At 35.1% G+C, this 23993-nt stretch overlaps 1 protein-coding gene across 1 annotated transcript; it reads right to left on the bottom strand.

Annotated features, from left to right (window-relative positions):
- Window positions 1-8082: 8082 nt before the first annotated feature.
- Window positions 8083-23175, bottom strand: LOC121211076 (SUMO-activating enzyme subunit 1B-1). Its single transcript, XM_041083291.1, has 10 exons — window positions 22983-23175; window positions 10829-10880; window positions 10222-10417; window positions 10018-10097; window positions 9779-9895; window positions 9421-9471; window positions 9162-9228; window positions 8711-8814; window positions 8525-8629; window positions 8083-8434 (listed from the first exon to the last, which is right to left on the bottom strand). Exons 1-10 carry the CDS (start codon window positions 23063-23065, stop codon window positions 8318-8320), a joined length of 972 nt encoding a protein of 323 aa, XP_040939225.1. The 5' UTR covers window positions 23066-23175; the 3' UTR covers window positions 8083-8317.
- Window positions 23176-23993: the final 818 nt, after the last annotated feature.

Below are 23993 nucleotides of genomic sequence, written 5' to 3'. Positions count from 1 at the left end.
GGTCCCATTCAAATAGAGCTTCCCAAAAACAGAAGTGGGGTTGAAACCTTAATGGCAAACATCACTCCATACGATTAAACGTCACAACAGATAATTTTTGTGGTGGTTGATTTCAGGATTTAAAGTGCCCCTCCATTCATATCTCTTTTCTTGTCAATCAACCAACTTTTCTTCTTTTAATCTTTTTTCCAATCTTTTTATCTATAATCTGTTCAAAGATCAAATTATATTTTTATCCATTCATATATGTTTGAGACGTTGATAAATGGAAATGATTGATTAATGAGTAAAGATGGGATCGGCAAAGTTGTATAGTTGGATCGATGTGTGATCCACAATAAGGGGCTGAGTGATTCCATTATTTCCCTCCTTGAATCCGGAACATGGCCAAAAATATAGAACCGGTCCAATGGAAAGTTGAAGCTTTCCAACTTTTGAAAATGCCAGAAAACAAGTTCATATTGGATAACAATAACTTCCAAAACATATGCAAAGAAGTTTCAATCCTTTTCAAGAACAAATCGACAATCGCGAGGCATCCAACCATATGTCTGTAATGAAATTATCGTAAAAAATACAACGAAAGTGGACATCTGGTGTTTCTTTTTTGTCACAGTTCATTCCTTTGTCTGATATTAAAACAGGAGTATGGGATTTGGGACATGCAGGAGAAAGATCAAACACAGCCACATGAAATTAATCCAAAATTCATAGAGAAGGGTTTTGGTTGATGATAATGGACGTACTAATCATATGATGTAAAGGAGGCTCAAGTGACCATCGTTGTCTGTGAAAAGCATGACACATGATGGTAAAATTATTTGATTGGCCATGCATGTGATGATGTTTTGGTGGTGCCCACTTTGGTAGGAAATAGAATCTTACTGGTACAGCAATACCAGATTCGATGATTTTGGTTGAAATAAGGGGTGTTCATCCGATATCTCTATCTGAGTATAAAGATATGACTTCGAATATATTGACTACCAACATTATCTTATATGTATGGTCCAACCATGAATAAAAGTATTATTATTATTAACTAGACCTTAACAACCCCAGGGTGAAATCAATTATTTCGAGCTCAAAGACATATGATTATTCAATGGGATTATGATAAATTATGATTTCACAAAAAAGAAAAAGGAAAAAAAGCAGGAGCAAGAGGTCTAAACATAACGTATACATGACAGATCAAGACCAAAGTTTGGAATGTAGATGGTGGCCTGCAGGTAAGGACGGCCTAAAAGGAGCTGATCCACGGGTTTCCACCCGGTCACTAGCCCAAGACAACCCATATAACCAAGGGACCCATTTGCATTTGCAAAATAATATTGGCCCAGAGTGAACCAAGTCAGAGTAGATCGGAATTGAACTTTGAACCCATGTCAATTAACCGTTTGAAAAAGTTTTAATTACTGTTTCAATCAAGTATTAATAGAAAGATAAGTGATATTTAATTTCGTTAATATTATTATATTGTAATTAAAATATATGAAAATAATTTATTGTAACTCATATTAATATATGTTTGCAAAATTAATAAAAGCAGTTGATTTTATCATATAAAGTAAATATATTATATGATATAAATATAAATTTAATAATTAAATAAATTAAATATTAAATTTTTTATTATATAATTTTTAATGAACAAAATATTATTAGCGTAAATATATTTTAAATTATTATTTAATATAAAATAATTTAAATATTTTTATTATTTAATATAAATATAATTTTAATTATTTTTTTGAAAGGAAAAGATATTATATTGGTCAAAGTGCGATTACAATAACATGTAGTATAATTAGAGGTGAGCATTCGATCGAATCGAATTGAAAATTTTTGAGTTAGTCGAATTTTTGAATCTTATTTTATCATCTTAACTTAATTTGAAGTTTTCTCGAATCGAGTCGAGTGAGATGGAATTAGAATCGAATCGAATATATTTGTTCGAGTTAAATTTTAAAAAAAAATGATTTTAGTGTTGTTTATTTTTATGTAATTTTTCAAAAAAATATTTTTTCATACAACAAAAAATTGAAGTAAATAAGTGAATAAATAAGTGAGTAAATAACTAAAAAATAATTAAGAAGAAGGAATGAGGGTTTATTTTAGGGTTTTTTGAGAAAAATAAATTTTAAGAAATGGAGAGAAGAAGAAAAATAATTTGGGGTTTGGAATTTGCTGGGGGTTTGATTTGGGGGAGGAATTGGGATTTGGGAAAATAAATCTTTGGAACTTGGGCAGACGGCTTGGGGAAATGGAAAATATAAAATGTTTGGGATAAGGGGAAATTGGGTTTAAGTAAAAGCCTAAAATTTAAAAAATATAGTTTATATTCGGTTTATTCGAATTTTTTTAGTTATTCGAATTCGAAAATTCAACTCGACTCGAACTCGAACTCGAAATTCGAAAAAAAATCAAGTTGATTCGATTAACTCGATTAATTCGATTAACTCGATTCGAATAATTCGAAATTCAAATTTTTTTTTGATTTTTTTGAATCGAATCGAATTTTGCTCACCCCTAAGTATAACACAGAACAAACTGGCAAGACGAGTCCAAAAAAACAAAAAAAAAATCAAGGCAAAGCTTAAAATCATCTGGTAAGTACTCGAATTAGAAAGACGTAAAACAAAACAAGGGAGCTTCCAAGCATTCTCTTCAATTGCAAATTGATGCTCAAAGCAACATTATGGATTTCTAAATATAAGAAGGGAATCCACTGTAACACCCCTAACCCGTTTCCGTTGTCGAAAAAAGGTTACAGAGTATTACTTAAAAATACAAAACATTTACAGATCAAACATATAATTTACTATTCTTTTTCCGAGATTTAGTATAATGTCTTTTAATTGGACCCTCTAGGCTTAATACAAGAATTAAAATCGAATCGGAACTAATTTGAAACCTCATAAAATTTTTCACAAAATTCACAAAATTTCAATATGAACAGTACTACACATGCCCATGTGGTCAGGCCGTGTGGTCGCATACACCTATGTGACTCAAGACATGCCCGTGTCCTTTGCCCGTGTAATTCTCTGTTTATGATGTCATTAACAAATTAAGGGCACACGGCCAAGACACACGCCTGTGTGCTTAGGCCGTGTGGTAAATTAATTTCCCAAAAATAGCTACAGATTTTACACGGCCAGGACACACGCCCATGTTCCAAGACTGTGTCCTTCACACGGCCGTGTCTCAGCCCGTGTGGCCAAGTATGAGCATTTTGTTTTGCTAACTTAAGGTATAGGGGACACACGGCCGGATCACATGCTCATGTACTTAGACCGTGTGTCACACACGGCCTAGGCACACGCCCGTATGTCTTACCCGTTTGGACAAAATAAGACCATTTCCTAGCCCCATTTTTCACCCCAATCTTAACCATTTTCTTGTACAAAAATTCACATACATTTACCAACCGAATCGAACCAATTTCCACCATTCAATTTGATATATTTCTATCTCCAAACATACATTTAGACTTACCTTTACATATTTTGGCAATTTATATTTTCATGAAAGATGTTAATTAACTTATCAAGCATATAATATTTATCATATAATACCATACTATATCATCATCAAAATACACATTACTAGCCATTCCAACAGCTAGATTACAAACCAACTTATCAATTCATCATTTGATTAAATCAGCCTATACATGACATTATATCAAAATAAATTTATCATTTATACCAAGATCAAGGAGTTGATAGTGTGATGATTGCTCCGACCCAAATCTAACCTTCACGAGCTTCGAGCACTATTAAACAAAGAAAAATAAACCTAGTAAGCATTACATGCTTAGTAATTTCATATAACCAAAACTACACTTACCACTCATATTTAGCAATAAATCATAAATAAACAAATCATCCATCAACTTGCCAATTTAGCAAATAATGCCTATTCATAATCACTCCATTCAATAAGTTAGTATAAAACACTAATATGCATAGATGAGCTCATTATATCATTTCTTCTTATATCACTACTAAACTATTTCTATTGAATTACTGAGTTTTCGATGGACATAACCATTTCCAGTCGTACACTCGAGGTGTACATTCCCTTTTCAAGTGGTACACTCAAAGTGTATGTATTCTTTGCAAGTTGTACACACAAAGTGTACATAGCCTTTTCAAATTGTACACACAAATGTACATAACCTTTTCAAGTGTACCATTTAAGTACATGTATCCTTTTCAAGTTGTTACCCCTTTCGGATCAATTTCCTTTTCATAATGAGATCAAGAATTACCCTTTCGAATAACCTTTACTGCAATGCATGCAGGATCTCATTTACAACGATAATCACCTGTCCAATCAGAAATCAATATTCGAATGGATTTTACTCCTTTTCATCAATTATATATATCATATATCAACAATTTCATACTACACATACATGTCATTTACATATCACAATTCACACAAATCCATAAATAGTCAATACATTTTTATACTTAAATTAGTTATACGAACTTACCTTGACAATTAATCATATCTTCTAATCCGAGACTTTTTCTTTTCCTCGGTCTTTTTCTTTGTTCGACACTTCTGGATCTATATAAATAAATTTAATCATCAATTCTATGATTTCTACGTTCAATCAAGCCCATTTCACATTCTAGGCAAAAATACCATTTTGCCCCCAAACTTTTATTTAATTCCAATTTCGTCTCTAGGTTTGGAAATTGGAATTCATGCAATGTACTGCTTATTCCAAGTCTAATCAAATTTTTAATATAACTTTTACAGCACATGTATCTCATAAATTTCAAATTTTTTCCTATAATTTCATTACTTTTCAATTTAGTCCATACACATGTTTTCATTAAAAATCACCTTGTAAAATTGTTTATCTATCAATAACCTTTCATTTTCTATCATAATCTTTCAATTTACAGCATATTCATCCATGGAGGATTTTCACTAAAATTTAGGCTTTTACATCCACAATACCTTTAGGATTACAAGGTGTTAAGACGAGATTTTTTATCCATTTGACAAAATTCAAACTATTTGATTCGATGATAAATTTCTATAAAATTAACCATCTCGATTCAACGAAAGGAATAACCACGACTCTAATTACAAGCTGTTCTACTGTGATGGTATCAGCTTCACCGATTGCTCTTGAAACAGACATCAAAACTTCACCAAATTTGTATTATTAATCTTTTTAAAAAAATACAATGTTAATTATTTTTCATATTTAATATAAATATAATTGATTATTTATTATATTATAGACATCATAAATTAATCTCTATAATGAACCAATTCTATTATAATTTCATATCATTAATTTTCGACACATATTTCATCGTTAATTTTAATTTTATTCAACAAATTTCAATCTTATTCCCAGTTTTCTTTATTTTTTTCTGAAGAAAAGTCCAAGCTTTAGGTATTGGATACTGCACCTGCAGTCTGCCCTTTTAACAATGAAATCAGCAACGGACATGATTCACTGCAATATTTGCTAGCTCGGTATTAATCTGTTTAATACTTCTTACTAAAGGCACGGTAGGAACTTGAAGAGAGTCATCATTAATCAGACGGACTGCCTGGAAATTTAATCTCACCGAAATAGTATTCACTGTACAGAACATTTTAAGTTTATTTGACCGGTAACAAAAGGCAAAGTGACCGTTTTTTGACGTGGGTGCTTTGATTGTTAGACCAGGTTTTCGCTCAGATGGTACTGTTCACGCAACAGGGACTTCGTTTGAAGCCTTTGAGGATCATTTGATATAAAACCAGGACTCCCAAGGATCACTGTAAAGCTTTCCCCCAACAACAAAGCTAAGGTAATCATATGCATTTCTGAATCCAATGCATTGCATAGACGGTCCCAAGTAAATGAGGGTTGCTATGAACAAGAAGAATAAAATAGGGTGGGTGGATTTAGCCAGAAAGGCTTTATCGGTGCAGCTGGGCTTACTCAACTCTCCTTTATTGAGAGAGCTAAGAATGTTCTTTCATTTTCTCCAGGTTCCAGATGTTTCAATGGAAGGATGTATGATGTCAGTCAAATGAGTTGCATGGTTTAAGTGGCTAAAGTTCTGAAAGTCATAAGTGGCTTAGGACAGCAGATTATGGCTTCCAATATTAACTCATCAAACTTCATTATCAAAGCCGACATTGCCATGTAATTTTCAACCTCAAATATTATTCATCTCAACAACATGGAATTTCAAACTTCCAAATCACAATGTTTATCAGTAAAAGAATTTATTTTTTTGATAATTTATTCATAAATCAAAACTATAATATAATGATAAATTTGATCTTATTTTAACTATTTAAGAGTTACCACATAAGCAGACAAAACTACCAATCTTAGTAGAATTTTTTAGTGATTTGCATACTATATATACTTGGACATGGATGTGCATATAGTCGGTATCCATCACTCATACAAATCCGACTAAAGGACTTGCTTAATTACATATAAACTATATCACTTAATGTTTCATTATCATAAGGCAAATCATGCTCATGTAGATGACTACATATAATTAGAACATAGAAATAATTAAGCAGGGAAAAGGCAATAACTGTATTTAAAATCAGATATATGATTATATATTATGAAACCTAGTTCATCAATATTCTTCATATATACCAAAGCTAGTTCAGGTTGGGGTTAGAATCACCTCTTCATCCTCATATATACCAAAGCTACTCGTTGAGATGATCCCAACAATGAACACAACTAAACTAATGGCAACCCAAATCTTGATAACAATCAATCTCACCTTTCCGCTTCCTACATCACTGCCTATTTTCTTCTCCGCCATTGTTGCCATCTCAGTTCCTGATCCTCTCTGTAGAGTCTCAGCACCACACAGAGAAGAAGATGATGAAGAACAATGGGGATATGAAGGGGACATATGTTCTTTTCCTGGCCAGTTTTCATCCTCATAATTATCAGATTCGTAAGAGAAAACTGACCTAACTTCACTCTCTTGAACCAAACCAATCTCAAACCCACTGCATGAACCTTCATTTCTTCCGAAACTCACTTCGTTGACATCTTCATCGTCCTCGAAAAGCCGTCTTCCTTTCAACTTACCACTCTCGATGGCTGCCCTCCTCTCTCTGAGTATCTCTTCCACTGCCAAGTCATTGGTCCTCACTTTCCATGCAACTTCATCCAATGGTGGAGACATGATGAGTTCTCTGGGGGAGTTTTGGTTGAGTGATCCAAGGGTTTTAATCATTTTAGTTGATGAACCTGTTGAAGTTCTATAAAGGATTTTTTCAGGTCTTTTCTTTATGAAGTCCCATTCATGTTCCAAGTTCTTTAAAAGATGTTGAAGCTTTTGGTCTCCGGCTTGTTCTTCGTCAGTACAAGGTCCTTCCATGGTGGGGTCTCTTCGATCATTACTCTGCGCACTTTGTGGGGATTTGGATTTTAAATAAATGGATTAGAGACGTTGGTTTTGAAATATGATACTGATGAGATTATTGCGGGAACAAAACTGCCCACGTTTCTGGTTTATCAAAGTTTTGAATTCGTGCACATCAAGTTGAGGCGCCCAAATCAACAAGTTTGAATTAAATTCGGGTTTTTTATTAGTTGGGCCACGAATTCTCTACAATAAAATCGATGCGAGTCTGTTGAACATTGTCATTTGTCCATGACACCATGATTGTAAATGTCATCATAATATTTCACCTTTTATAATTTGTGGGGCTGTTGACCATTCATGTTTTTAACACTGCCGGGAAAAGTAATGTGCTTTTTCCCCTTTAATTAGATACAATGTAGATTCAGACAGGGCTGCATCCTCTCCATTTCTTAGAACAAAAAAAAAAAACCTCCCCCTATATTGCTTCAACTGTGACCCGCCACCACGTCACTGCAGCGCCTGCAATGGCTTTTAAGATTCATCTTCATCATTGATCCCTATAATTATCCCCGAATGTTGGATATTTAAGTATCCAACACAGGTATATATTTAAAGGATTCTTAAAAGATTATTTCCTCATACCAATGTCCAAACAAGAGCAACATGGGTAAATATCAGCAATATGGTAAACCCTCCAGCATTAAATTTCCAAAAATCATGATTCATTAGCAACACTGTTGTCTCCAAAGTCTCTAAAACAGCTTAACAGTTTCAAGTTTCCCGGAGTTTCGGTTTTAGGCAACAAAATCAGTAGGTGAGAATGTTAGCTGATCCTATTAAAGCGTTCAACATCAACTTAGCTTCGCCCCATGGTAATAGTTCAAGTGAACGAGGTGAAAAAGTTACATACACAAACCCTCATCGATCAAAGTAGCTCAGCTAACTGGTTTAGGCTCAGATATGTCCTCTATCAAGCCTTTCCCATCCATGGCATCGAAGAAGAAGAAATTCTTGAGAGGATCTCCTTTGCCTGATATTGCTTTGATCACCTCCTACATCATTGAACGGTCAATTACATATAGTTACAGTAGTAATTGATGGTTTCGATTGATAGAGAAAATTCAAAAGGCCAAAAACCAAACCTGTCCGAGTATTCCTCCAATGATGGCACAAACTGGAGGGTACTCACTTGTACCTATTAGCAGTCTTTCTAGGAGTGCATCGGGTATTTGAGACTCGTTCACTGACTGCAATAAATTAATATAACATAAGCATGAATATGCAATGCACTGCTAGATAATGCAGACAACAAATGCCCGATACCATACATTTGTTTCACAAAGTTCCTTTCTAAGCTTCAGAACACCAGGAAGATCAGCAATTGAGGTTTCCCCGGGATTACGACCTTCAGCATCTTCAAATTGCTCTATCACTGTAAGAAAAGAGGCAATTATGTGATCAACCGTATGGATATAGGAAAGTTAAAAAGCAATGCTTGTAAGTAAACCAGGTGTCATGTAGAATTGGAAAAGTCTAACAAAATTGACCTGAAAATGTAAAAAGAAAACCATAATCACCCAGCACTCAGGCTTGAATTATAAGTAATTTTCAGGAGTTTCCTCTTATTGCACACAAGCAAGGGTAAAAAGAAGGTAAAACCGTATTTAAAAGACTACAATCATTGTAGTCAACTAGTTATCAGATTCAAATTCTAGCTGATTATGATTTTCTTCTCCCCCACTTTCTTGTCCAAAAAGCAAAAGAGTATATTTAGCATACCTCTCATAGCAAAGTAAAGCTTTGACACTCTCTTCGGAAGTGCTTTCCAAGGTACTGAAATAGTATCCTTTGGCAGAAAAGAATCTACTTACTACAATAAATGAATAAAATGCACATGTTTTGGATGGCATATTATTACATGCTAAGTTCACGACATCGGAGATAACACTGCACATTATGTGCTAAGGTAGATTATAGACCCTTAGGTGCAGTTATTAATACTAATAATTGTCCAGAACGAGCAAAATTTGTTTCATACCTCAAAGCTTGGGAATTCTAGTTGGCATTCAACAGTTTCCTCAAGTTTTTTCTGTCAAAAAGAAATAAAATTGAAGGCAAGCTTAAACATTCTGTCAAAAAATCAGGGTATTTAAAGGAAATTAAATGCTTGGCATATGCATCATAACACAATAAAGAGTTAAAATGTCAACCGAAAAAAGAAGTAAAAAATATACGGGAAGCACAAGATCAGTTCAAGAAAAGAACCAAGTTCAACAGCAATTCCCATAGAAACTCACAATACTAGAGCCAACAATTGCATTTGTAATTCATGAATGCTGGACATATGTGATGATTACTAGAAAAAGAACACTAGTTAAATGTGTAATATTTATAACCTTTGAATATTTATAGTCCTTTAAATCGACAAAAATTTCACCACAACAGCCTCTACAGTCAACCGTATAAAAAGCTACACGCTTTGGTAACTTCTGGCGCTTCTGATTGATCAATTTCTGCAATCAAAGGAAGGTTTCAGTTGCAAATTGAATTTGAGGCCTCAAAATATGCGGAAACATATAGATAACATATAACTCTACAGTCTATAAGATGCATTAAGAATGAAATTAGCAAATACTTTTTTCGCAAGAGAGCAGCAGCTGATAACCACGGCATCGAACTTTCCAAAGAATTCAACACCAAAGGTTGATATGTCACCTGCAAGCCAGCAAAAGAAAGAGATTTCACTTGAACTACCAAAAAAGCACAAAATTTACACTGTACGATAAACAAAACCATAAAGCAGATGCCGAGAGAAAAAAAGAAAGAAGGAAATGGTAACCTTTTTCTACAGAAACATGAACCATAGGGTTGAATTCTTTCAAAGAATCACAACAGACCTCAGCGAGAGTTTTCCCATGGTACAGATTTTCATCAGGAAGTATCAAGAAATTTGCAGACAAAGCTTCCTCGGTGACTTCACGGTCATCCACTAATGTCACACTACCAACTCCTGCCAGTACAATGTTCTTGCAAAACTACCCATACCCACAAAAGTAAACATATATTAATAATTAAACGACACAAAACATTCTCACAAGTAACTCGTGTTCGGCTCTGAAAAAACCCCGAATTCAGCTTGATCGTTATCGTGTCAAACTCAATTAGCTCAAGAGCCCGATCGAAGTTTTTTTTTTTTTCTCTCTTTTAAATAGTATTTTAAAAAACCTCTCAATTTGAACTTCAAATCAAGTATAAATAATCACGTTTAAATTCGACATAGAAAATCGAGCTTTTTTACTAGATAAATGAGCTAAATTGAGCAAGCTGGACCAACTTAATCTTCACGAGCTCAAGCTTCTTAAACTTGAGTTTGATTTGACTGGATTACACACCCTAGTAACATAGCAAATAAACTCTTTCCTTTTTTTAAAGGTGAAAAATTATACCTCGGCAACAGTCCCTTTCATTCCATAAACTAGTATATGAGATTTGCTCAATCTAAAACAAATATACAACAAACAAAAATACTCGTATGAGCAAAATAATAATAATAATAATAATAAAAGAAACTCAAGAATTTATAAAAAAAATGTACAAGCCCAAATTTGCCCGGGGGCCCAAATAACCCTTACAATGGCCCAAACCCAATAATCCAAACCCAATACAACACAACCCAAACAAATTTAACCCTAAGCCCAAATGGCCCAAAAAAACTTAGGCCAATTTCCAGCTAAGGGAAAACCCTAGGTGCGCCGCACCTAGGTCTTCAGCCTCCAGCGCCGCAAGTCACGGCCACCTGCCCTTCTGACGTCGCTCCACCTGCAAAGAGAGAAACAAACACGCAACAAGGAGAAAAAGAAGCAGACAACACAAAACAATAGGAAATATTGAATCTTTTTCTTTCTTTTTGTTCTTTCGCTATAAAAGCCGAACATATTGAAAAGAAGAGAGGGCGAATTTCATTCTTGTAACAGTGGGCTTTTCTTTTCCTTTTTTGGTAGCATTTACAGAAATAAAAAAAGCAAAAAAAAGTTTAAAGGTGATAGCCAGTGTTCTCTTTTATTTTCGATTTCTTCTCAGATATATATTTTTTCTTTATTTTTTTTGTTTATTTACTTACATACATATATAATATAAAGAGAAAAGTGTAAAAAAAAATATACCTTTTTTGAAATTTTCGGCCACCGTACACGGTGGCCGGCGCGACGCCGGCGAGACGCCGGAGCGGTGAGCCTTGGCCGAAATCTGGACCTATTCCAGAGGGAATATTTTTTTCTTCTTCTGTTTTTTTTTTCTTTTCAATGCCCAAATGATATTTTTTCTCAAAAGAGTACCTTTTATACCCTTGTAAAACGACGCCGTTTTGGCCGGCATTCTTAAGCCCCGAAACGACGTCGTTTTGGACTTGGTTCAAATCGACCCGACCCGTACCGCCTGGGATCCGCGTGTTTTTGGACCAGAGGGGTTATTTGCGCCCTCAGTCCTTCCGCTTTTGAGGCCGTTTACAATTGGGTCCTATTCCCTTTTATTGTTTGTTTTAATTTTGCCCCAGATATCCACTTTTCTTGCGATTGGGTCCATAGACCTTCTGCACAGACCATGCTAGAACGGCGTCGTTTAATAAGTGAGGGGTTATTTCCCTCTTTGGTCCTTCGCCCTTTTGCGCCCTTCTGTTTTGGTCCTCCTCTGCGCATTTTATTATAGTCTTAACCTTTAAATTTTATTTTTATCCCAAATTGGCCCATTTTGTTATTTTTTTTGTTTTATTAACTAATCTAGCTATTATTAGCTATTATTATTATATTGTCCCATTATATATATGTATATTTACGTTACCATTATTATACCATTTAGCTTTACATTGTTATTGTTATATTTTATTTATATTTACTTATTTAAATTTTGAATATATTTGTCCTATTATTATTATTATAACTATTTATATATATCTTTATATCTTATTATATATTTATATCTTATTATATATCTATATATTTTTATAAACATATTTTTTAGCTTATATACATGCATACGTTTTGTTATACATACATACATATACATCTATATACATCATTCATTTTTATAAAATATGTGTATATACGTCTATTTTCTTTTATATATATATATACATACTTACATTGTTTTATTTTACGATATACATACTTATATCTTTTATTTTTATGTAATATATATATATGTTGCACATACCCATTTTTTATATATATACATATTTATACTTTTATAATATATATATACATATGTACATACGTGTTTTATATATATATACACATACTTATACATATTATTTATATTTCAAAATCTATATTTTTCTTACGTATTTTTTATATTTTATAATTCATATACATATGTTTTTTATATATATCGCAATACATATTAGCATCGTGTTTAATTTTACTCGATATATCAAAATCTGTTTCAAATAAATTAAATCTCGTGTTTAGATATTTTAAAAAAAAATCGTATCCTAACTTACTGGGTTTCGATTTTCACGATAAATCTAAATGCACGAATCTTTTTAAACTCAAGTTTTAAATGATCTCGGGATTAAAAAAGGTCGCGTTCTAACTTACTGGTCGTGATCTCATTTTTTAAATCCGAGATGGCTAAAATATCTTTTAAATAAGCATTTTTCATTCGCGTATCGGGAATTTGAGACATTGTATTCTAACTTACTGGATATGATTCTCTTTCTCGATTAACGTGAAATATGCTTCTTTTCTCAAATTTTTGTTTAATACAAGGATCGTATTTTTAATTTTTCCAAGCTCACAATCTTCGACATTAAGACATTAAATAATCAACTAGGTACCAATTTTGGGCGTATCGAGGGTGCTAATCCTTCCTCGTGCGTAACCGACTCCCGAACCCGTTTTTCTGAATTTCGTGGACCAAACTTGTTGTTTTAATAAAATCAAACCTTTTATTAAAAACCACCACTTTTCGAGATGATCCAATCACACCTTATAAAAAAAGGATTGGTGGCGACTCCCGTTTTATTCGTTTTTGTCAAAATCCAAGTCGACCCCGTTTTTCAATCAAAAAAATGGTGTCAACAGCTTGGCGACTCCACTGGGGACGAAACACGAGAGTCAAGCCATGAGTTGATTACTTTTTGTCTTTTTGTCAAAAATCAAAAACTTAGTTTAAATATACGATCCTTTCATTGTATTTTTATTTATTATGATCTTCGTCATTGTGATTCATAATTGCTGTGTTTAAGTTCAGATTTATTTTTGCACATTGCATTGCATGACCGTTAGTCACACCCTTTTTAAGTGGGAGTGAGAAGCTACGCCTTCGTGAGGTTTTCACCTCCGCATGGGATAGTGAATCGCTTTCGGGATACATCCGTACCTATGTCTTCGTGAGATTTTCATCTCCGCATGGCCATAGGGAAATGTATTCCCCTGAACTGAACTCAGTCCGTATGAGCCTATAATGGGTGAGGATCGAGGAATCTGCTGGTTCGGGTACCCTTACTTTAGAACCAACCCTCATATAGTAGACTTAGGAACTTAACCTAGGTAGAGCCACTCCAAACCCCTAGTATCTACCCGATTAGGTACTTTTTGTTTTCTGTGCTTGATTATGTTTTGTACTAACCCTTCTTGTTGTGTTTTGATTATGATTGCATTACATTGCATTTGCATCTTAGGAAAGAGATATGGATTCAAGTTCGATTACTAAATTAGAAAGCTTGTCAGGGAATACGAATTCCTTGATAAAGTGGAAAACAATACGACTTCCCAAACATATTCTGAGAAACACAAGAATGGCGATGGAAGAGTTCGTGACCTTGCTTGGTGGCCTGGGGATTCGAGATGATTGTCCAAAAGCCTTCAACAAGCTGACGAGCCTTATGAAGATGGGCAGATGATGGATCGCGACCAAGATCAAGAAAATGAGCTAGCAATGGCATCTATTGGTGAGATTACCTCAAACATGCGGATGAAGAAAAAAATCGATGTTGTTTCTTGGAATATGAGGGTGAGGTCGTACATGTATCCGTTTTATGTAAGGGAATTTGCTTTCTAGAAAAGTTTCCTAAATGTAATTGAATCAGAATCAATGCCTCTTTAGGCATTCATTTCATGCATTTGCATTACATTGCATCATATGCATTAGATTTTCACGAAGTGACCCTAATTATGTAAAATTATTTCAGCTAATCTGGAAAACCAATCAACCAAACATCCTTACGGTACTCGTCGCAAAGCCAAAGAAATGGATCAAAGATTAGAGAAACTGGAGCAAATGCAAAAAGAGATGCAAGACCAGTTACAGGTGCAAATGAAAGAACATATGGAAAAGATCCAGAAAGACATGGCACAAAAGATGAAGGAGTCTCAGGATGAACTAATGACTAAATTGACGCAATTAATAACCAAGGGAGTGGATAAAGGGAAAAATCCTGTGGTTTGCGATGAATAAAGAAACAATGATGAGCCACTTTTTTCTCCAGGATACACGCCTCCGCAAGCGCAAATTCAGATTGAACCACATCCACGAAGATCTTCTGTTTCGATTAGGCCTCAGCACTTTCAAGGTGACGCTTCAATACCGAAGAACCTTCAGGTCAGATCTGGTTCTAGTCCTGACGATAATCTGGTTGTCCCGGACTTCGATGAAGTAGCGGAGAAAGACAAGATGAAGGAGGAGTTACCAAAGCAGTTTGAGGAGAAATGGAAATGGATTGAAGAGAAGTTTAGGGCGATAGAAAGTATCGACGGCTATCGTGGAATAGATGCGAAAGATCTGAGTTTAGTTCCGGATTTGGTGCTTCCTTACAAATTTAAGATGCCGGAATTCGAGAAATATAATGGGACCAGCTGCCCAGAAGCTCATATTACTATGTTCTGTAGACGTATGGCCGGATACGTCAACAACGACCAACTGCTCATACACTGCTTTCAAGATAGCCTCACAGGGGCAGCGTCTAAGTGGTACAATCAATTGACGCGTATCCAGATTAGTTCTTGGAGGGATTTAGCACAAGCCTTTATGAAACAATACAGTCATGTAGCTGATATGGTCCTTGACAGAATTACCCTTCAAAATATGAAGAAAAAGCCTAATGAAAGTTTTAGGCAATACGCACAAAGGTGGAGGGAGGTCGCTATCCAAGTTCAGCCGCCACTCCTAGAGAAAGAAATGACGATGCTCTTCATCAACACATTGAAGGCCCCGTTCATCACCCACATGTTAGGAAGTGCTTCGAAGAGTTTTTCAGACATAGTCATGAGCGGTGAAATGATTGAAAGTGCCGTGAGAAGTGGAAAGATTGATGCTGGAGAAAATAATAGGAGGTCAGACTTAAAGAAGAAGGAAAATGAGGTGAGCAATGTGAACACCTACAACAAATCGATTACACAGCCAAGAAAGGTGATTACTAGTCAGCAAGGTTCATCTAGACAAGAATCGTATGTGAAGCAAGGCACTGAGAACCTTCAATTTACGCCAATTCCGATGGCATATAAGGAGTTGTATCAAAGCTTATTCAACGCACGTATTGTCGCCCCTCTCTACACGAAACCTCCACAGCCACCGTACCCCAAATGGCACGATGCGAATGCACATTGCGAATATCATGCGGGAAATACGGGGCATTCCATAGAGAACTGCATAGCCTTCAAGATGGTTGAAAAGCTCATCAACATGGGTGTCGTCAAGTTTGGTGACTCATCTAATGCAGAAAATTCGCCACCCAATCATGATTAACAATGGGGTGAACGCAATATATGAGAAAGTGTTGGGAAGTTTTCACATCAATACCATATATGAAGGCATAATTGAAAAGGGATCTTATTAGATGTTCGCCCTTATAAACCTGGGAGTGTTCTAAAGAAACCTTTGTAGTATTTAGAGCTTACTCAGAGTAATATTCAAAACACACTTGTTGCTTTCAGCCTAGAGCAACAAGAAGTCTTTTGTGAAAAAGGCTTATGTCTGAACGTCATTATTTTAATGGAATGCATCTTTGCGATCTTTTGAACTAATATTTTTTCATTGATTATTCTTTTATTCTTCCATCCAAATCATTCTTTCATTCTTTCATAATCATACTGTGCAGATAATTATTCTTAAATTTATACATTCTTTATATATTATTTTGTACCTACAATAGGTCCCTGGATATCAACGACATGAATGACACTGCTACAGACTTAGAATCTCCTTTTGAGCGAGACATGTGTTTAGAGGGATCTCACGACTTTGAAGATGACACAGATCGTAGCTTATCTCCAAACTTGTTGAGGATGGTAGAACAAAAGGATAAACAGATCCTACCTCTCAGTGAATCATTAGAAATTGTGAGCTTGATGAAGACTAGAATTGACCTGCCTACAGAGACGAAAAATTCAAAGATGTCTTTGTATGATCATACCAGGGTATGCCTCGATTCTTATAATAAAACCTGCACAACAGCACGATGTCAGAAATTTACAGTGCGAACGATGCAATTCTTTGCCGGGGCAATGCCTCTCTCGTTAAGTCAGCATAGCTTTACCCATTTGAAGTTGAGTTTCCATCCCTTCAAGATGTTGTTGGGTTTTATCCTGATTAAAGAGGAAGATCCAAATTTTTCTGTCGTAGTTGCGTCCCAAAAGGGCTCTATGAAAGAAATCTGGTACCAAAGAAGGTTTCTCACATACAAGATGAAAGTGGAAGATCTTATGTGGAAGACTTTAGAATAACATTGATTCTGGTCGAAAAGCATGACCAGAACTTGCCTAATCTCATGAATTCAAAAAATCAAAAAAAAAATCAAAGTCAAAATAGAAAAAAAGAAAAAAAAGGAGAGGCCAAGGCGAAAACCCGCAAAGGGCGCTTTGACCAAAGGTGGATCTGAGTTGAAAACCCGAAAAAAGACGACTCAAATTTTGAGCACAATGGGGCATGGACATCACCATTATCGAAGACTTCTAATGGGCATTGTTTCATTTTGAGAGGCTACTTCATGAGCTAAAGTCATCGTATACCGATACAGAATTTCAGAGAAGAGAGTATTGGAGAATGCATTGAGGTTAAACAATAGCACGATAGCTGAAGTCTCAAATTAGCTCAGAAGTGGACACCACGATTCGTCACTGAAGTTCCTAGAGTTGAACATCAAAAATTGAAGGAAAATGACTGAGACTTACGAGGATTGACGTGAGAAATTACCATTTACCCTCATTGTTTGTCGAACATCGGTACTGGGGCAACACTTCTCTTTTTGGTTTACAGGATTGAGGTAGTTCTACCTATTAAAATCCCCTCATTGCTTGTTGAAGGGATCCAATCGCAATGTGATCAGTTGGCCCTAGGAAAAGGGTTAAAAGCTATTCATCAGGGTCAGATGTACCATAAATAAATAATATGAGCCCATAATAAACATGCTCGTCTCAGAGAATTCCACAAGAGGGCTGGATGTTGAAAAAGATTCTTCCTTAACGAAAGGATTCTAAAGGGAAATGAATGCCAAACTAGGAAAGTCCTTATGTTGTAAAGAAGACCATTTTTAGAAGAGCACTGATCCTGAGTGAGATTGCTAATCCTATAAACTCGGATCCAGTCTAGAAACACTTCGTTTAAAGAAGAAGGAAGGACCAAGGTGAAAACCTGCAAAAGGGCACTTTGATTCAAAAAAAAAAAGAGAAGAAGAAGAAGATGAAAAAAATGAAAAATGAAAAAGTAAAAATGGAGAGGCTAAGGGGAAAACCCGCAAAGGGCACCTTAGGCCAAAGGGGATTTGAGTTGAAAACCCGAAAGGGGCGGCTCAAATATTGATCAGAATGGAGCATGAAGTGATCAGATTGGGGCATGTGGTGATCCTGCCATACCTGAAAGAGTAGGGCGACATCTTGGGGCATCGACAAAGTCCTATAGATCTCCTAAACACATGTCAAACTCAGGAAAGTCTTCAGAAAGTTTGTACAGAGAAGTTCAAGCTGCGATATCTGGGGCACCTAACCTTCATACTATTTATATATTGAATTTGTTGTTGTTCTTGGAATACTTCATTCTTTTTCAAGATACGTGTTCCAATCAATTCCTCTTTTATTACCCTTGATAATTCATTCATTTCGAGCTTGCTCTCAAATCAATTCTATTTCATCCATTGTTATATTCTTTTTTGCAAGTATGTTGCATTGGAATGATGATACTTTCACAATGAAAGTTTTGCATATTACTCTAGAAGTTTCTAAATAATATAGGAACTTGAAACAGGACTATCGTTTAGAACGCACCAAGTTTAAAGGGTGAAATATCTAAGAGGGAATAGTTTAAGTTAAAGGCTATCTTTTCAGATTTTGTTGTCCAAATATTGATTGAGCAAAATGACAAGATGTCGTGTTGGTGGCAAAGCTTCAATGAGCCAACAAGCGATGTTTACCAGGCAAAAGGAAAAGGTCTTCTGGGAGAAGAAAATTTTGCAATTGTGCATGAGCATTTGGTATGACACCTTGGGAATGAGGTAAATGACCAAAGAGTTTCACATTCAATATCATTGAATTGCGATAGGAGAAGATTGAGAAAAGCCATACCTTTCTACCATTGGGTTACAATGGGAGATTGATGGTACAAATTTTATGTCCCAGTGGATTAAACTTTGACGTGCACAGTGGGGGGCAATCAGATTAAGTGTTTCTTTGGATATGCTAGCCGAGCAAGAAGGCGGTGCAGCACGTCAGTGAATAAAGCCTTAATAAGCTTTTGTGTGATGATAAACTAAGCATTAAGGAATCATTTTCATGACATTTTGAATGTTATTCCTTCACATCTAGTTGGGAGTATTTGATTCATTTTGATCATGCCATCCTAATCATTAGGTTCATTATACAGGTCATGTTCCCTAGAGAACAGATCAGTGAAGACAGCAGATCTTGCCTTCCTGCGTTAACAGCGAAGCAGATCGAAAACAAAGCCTTGCATCCATCGATTGCAGTGGAGCTAGTTAAAGAAGTAGATCTTGCCTTCCTGCGTTAACAGCAAAGCAGATCGAAAACAAACCTTGCCTCTCTCGGTAGTGATGGAGCTGGTTGAAGACAAAAGATCTTGCCTTCCCGCATTGACAGCGAAGCAGGTCAAAGACACAGACCTTGCCTCTCTCGGTTGTGATGGAGCTGGTTGAAGACAAAAGATCTTGCCTTCTTGTATTGATAGCGAAGCAGATCGAAAACAAACCTTGCCTCTCTCCGTTGTGATGGAGCTGGTTGAAGACAAAAGATCTTGCCTTCCCCCATTGACAGCGAAGCAGATTGAAGACACAAACCTTGCCTCTCTCGGTTGTAGTGAAGCTGGTTGAAGATAACAGATCTTGCCTTCTTGCCTTGACAGCGAAGCAGATCGAAGACACAAACCTTGCCTCTCTCGGTTACAGTGGAACATATTGAAGCCAGAGATCTTATCTCCCTGAGATTACAGCGGAGTAGATTGAAGCTAGTAATCCTATCTCTCTGAAGTTACAGTGGAGCGGATTAAAATAAAGGATCTCATTACTCTGAAGTTATAGTAGAGTAGATCGCATTAGGTCTTATCTCCCTGAGGTTACAGTAGAGTAGACCAAAGAATAAAGGATCTCATCTCTCTGAAATTACAGTAGAGTAGATCACATCAGATTGAAGCCGATAATCCTATCTCCCTGAAGTTGCAGTGGAGTGGATTAAAATCACAGATCTTATCTCTCTGAAGTTACAGTAGAGTAGATCGCATCAGGTCTTATCTCCTTGAGGTTACAGTGGAGCAGATTGAAGCCATAGATCTTATCTCCCTAAGGTTACAGTAGAGCAGACAAAAGAAACTGATCCTATCTCCCTGATGTAGCAGTGGAGCAAACTAAAATCACGAATCTTGTCCCCTTGAAGTTACACCAGAGTGGATTGAAGCCACAAGTCATATCTCTTCTTGAAGTTGCGGTGGAGTAGAACGAAGAGACAAGACACAGTAGACTGGAATGAGGCTACTTGAAGAAGAGAAGCGTCAAGAGAAGTCAAGACTCGACGAGACCGGACAAATTTGGTCTTTCTTAGTCTTTGCTCTGTTCTCGTTACACGACAACGAGCAAAGAGGGGCAGCTGTACAAGCCCAAATTTGCCCGGGGGCCCAAATAACCCTTACAATGGCCCAAACCCAATAATCCAAACCCAATACAACACAACCCAAACAAATTTAACCCTAAGCCCAAATGGCCCAAAAAAACTTAGGCCAATTTCCAGCTAAGGGAAAACCCTAGGTGCGCCGCACCTAGGTCTTCAGCCTCCAGCGCCGCAAGTCACGGCCACCTGCCCTTCTGACGTCGCTCCACCTGCTCCACCTGCAAAGAGAGAAACAAACACGCAACAAGGAGAAAAAGAAGAAGACAACACAAAACAATAGGAAATATTGAATCTTTTTCTTTCTTTTTGTTCTTTCGCTATAAAAGCCGAACATATTGAAAAGAAGAGAGGGCGAATTTCATTCTTGTAACAGTGGGCTTTTCTTTTCCTTTTTTGGTAGCATTTACAGAAATAAAAAAAGCAAAAAAAAGTTTAAAGGTGATAACCAGTGTTCTCTTTTATTTTCGATTTCTTCTCAGATATATATATTTTTTCTTTATTTTTTTTGTTTATTTACTTACATACATATATAATATAAAGAGAAAAGTGTAAAAAAAAATATACCTTTTTTGAAATTTTCGGCCACCGTACACGGTGGCCGGCGCGACGCCGGCGAGACGCCGGAGCGGTGAGCCTTGGCCGAAATCTGGACCTATTCCAGAGGGAATATTTTTTTCTTCTTCTGTTTTTTTTTCTTTTCAATGCCCAAATGATATTTTTTCTCAAAAGAGTACCTTTTATACCCTTGTAAAACGACGCCGTTTTGGCCGGCATTCTTAAGCCCCGAAACGACGTCGTTTTGGACTTGGTTCAAATCGACCCGACCCGTACCGCCTAGGATCCGCGTGTTTTTGGACCAGAGGGGTTATTTGCGCCCTCAGTCCTTCCGCTTTTGAGGCCGTTTACAATTGGGTCCTATTCCCTTTTATTGTTTGTTTTAATTTTGCCCCAGATATCCACTTTTCTTGCGATTGGGTCCATAGACCTTCTGCACAGACCATGCTAGAACGGCGTCGTTTAATAAGTGAGGGGTTATTTCCCTCTTTGGTCCTTCGCCCTTTTGCGCCCTTCTGTTTTGGTCCTCCTCTGCGCATTTTATTATAGTCTTAACCTTTAAATTTTATTTTTATCCCAAATTGGCCCATTTTGTTATTTTTTTTGTTTTATTAACTAATCTAGCTATTATTATTATATTGTCCCATTATATATATGTATATTTATGTTACCATTATTATACCATTTAGCTTTACATTGTTATTGTTATATTTTATTTATATTTACTTATTTAAATTTTGAATATATTTGTCCTATTATTATTATTATTATAACTATTTATATATATCTTTATATCTTATTATATATTTATATCTTATTATATATCTATATATTTTTTATAAACATATTTTTTAGCTTATATACATGCATACGTTTTGTTATACATACATACATATACATCTATATACATCATTCATTTTTATAAAATATGTGTATATACGTCTATTTTCTTTTATATATATATATACATACTTACATTGTTTTATTTTACGATATACATACTTATATCTTTTATTTTTATGTAATATATATATGTTTGCACATACCCATTTTTTATATATATACATATTTATACTTTTATAATATATATATACATATGTACATACGTGTTTTTATATATATATACACATACTTATACATATTATTTATATTTCAAAATCTATATTTTTCTTACGTATTTTTTATATTTTATAATTCATATACATATGTTTTTTATATATATCGCAATACATATTAGCATCGTGTTTAATTTTACTCGATATATCAAAATCTGTTTCAAATAAATTAAATCTCGTGTTTAGATATTTAAAAAAAAATCGTATCCTAACTTACTGGGTTTCGATTTTCACGATAAATCTAAATGCACGAATCTTTTTAAACTCAAGTTTTAAATGATCTCGGGATTAAAAAAGGTCGCGTTCTAACTTACTGGTCGTGATCTCATTTTTTAAATCCGAGATGGCTAAAATATCTTTTAAATAAGCATTTTTCATTCGCGTATCGGGAATTTGAGACATTGTATTCTAACTTACTGGATATGATTCTCTTTCTCGATTAACGTGAAATATGCTTCTTTTCTCAAATTTTTGTTTAATACAAGGATCGTATTTTTAATTTTTTCAAGCTCTCAATCTTCGACATTAAGACATTAAATAATCAACTAGGTACCAATTTTGGGCGTATCGAGGGTGCTAATCCTTCCTCGTGCGTAACCGACTCCCGAACCCGTTTTTCTGAATTTCGTGGACCAAACTTGTTGTTTTAATAAAATCAAACCTTTTATTAAAAACCACCACTTTTCGAGATGATCCAATCACACCTTATAAAAAAAGGATTGGTGGCGACTCCCGTTTTATTCGTTTTTGTCAAAATCCAAGTCGACCCCGTTTTTCAATCAAAAAAATGGTGTCAACAAAAAATGCACAATAAAACAGAATAAAATTACCTTCTTTGAGCATCAGCACCCCAAACCCTAATTTGCCTATCATAGAGAGCAGTCTCCTGCTCTGTCAACTCCTCCCCGTTCATGGCAGGCTTTAAAATTGAATCCCAAAGAACCAAGGAAATAAAAATTAAACAAATTCAGAATAAAGATAGTAATAAAAACCCTAAAACCCTGAATCAAGCTTCAAAGCAAACCAAGTTTGAAGCTTTTTCAGTGTAAATATTAAAGAAAAAAGAGTTCAAATTTTAAGAAAAGGGCCAAGATTCGTTCTTTCTCTCTGTTTGAGTCAGCGCCGCTGATTTGTGAGATTGGGCCATTAACTCGGCTCCAAATTAGTGAAACATAGTTTATTTGTCAAATTGGGCCTCAATCTATTGCCACCTAATTTATATAATAATCTCTATCTCTATCAGAATAAAGCATTTAATTTGATTCAATTTAGAAGTTAATTAGAGATGAACGAATGACAATTAAAATATTTTTTGATGTAACGAGTTAAATGGAGACTAACTCTGTCAAAAAATAATTAAAATACATAAAATTTTAAACAAATAACAAATATTGCTATAAAGGGTATTTATGTACAATAAATGCGAAAAAAATATATATGAACTTTGATCTAACGTGTAGTTTTAATTTGTACAATTTTATACATGTAATTTTTATTTAATTAAAATTTCAAAAACTTGTAATAATATTATCTATGTAGTATTATTTTATGTTTATATGTCACATATAAAAATAATTATATCAAATAATTTGATGCACCGATACTTATAAGTTTTATACATCATCAGTTAATTATAAATTGCCATCTCTTTAATGAACCAAATAAATAATGTGGAATGAATTTTTAATAAAAACTTGTCTTTTATAATTTTCTTCTCTCCTTCATTGTATATTGAGGAAAGGCTAAAGTGAAAGGGATGGAAGTACCTGTCCAGAATATGAGGGTAATGGTGCTTTAATTTTGACATTCACATGCTTAAAAAAGGAGCAACGAAGATCGAC

This window comes from Gossypium hirsutum, chromosome A12, assembly GCF_007990345.1.
Source record: "Gossypium hirsutum isolate 1008001.06 chromosome A12, Gossypium_hirsutum_v2.1, whole genome shotgun sequence".
Lineage (NCBI taxonomy): Eukaryota > Viridiplantae > Streptophyta > Magnoliopsida > Malvales > Malvaceae > Gossypium > Gossypium hirsutum.
Note: the sequence above shows the minus strand (reverse complement) of the source record. Positions and strands in the feature narration are given on the sequence as shown.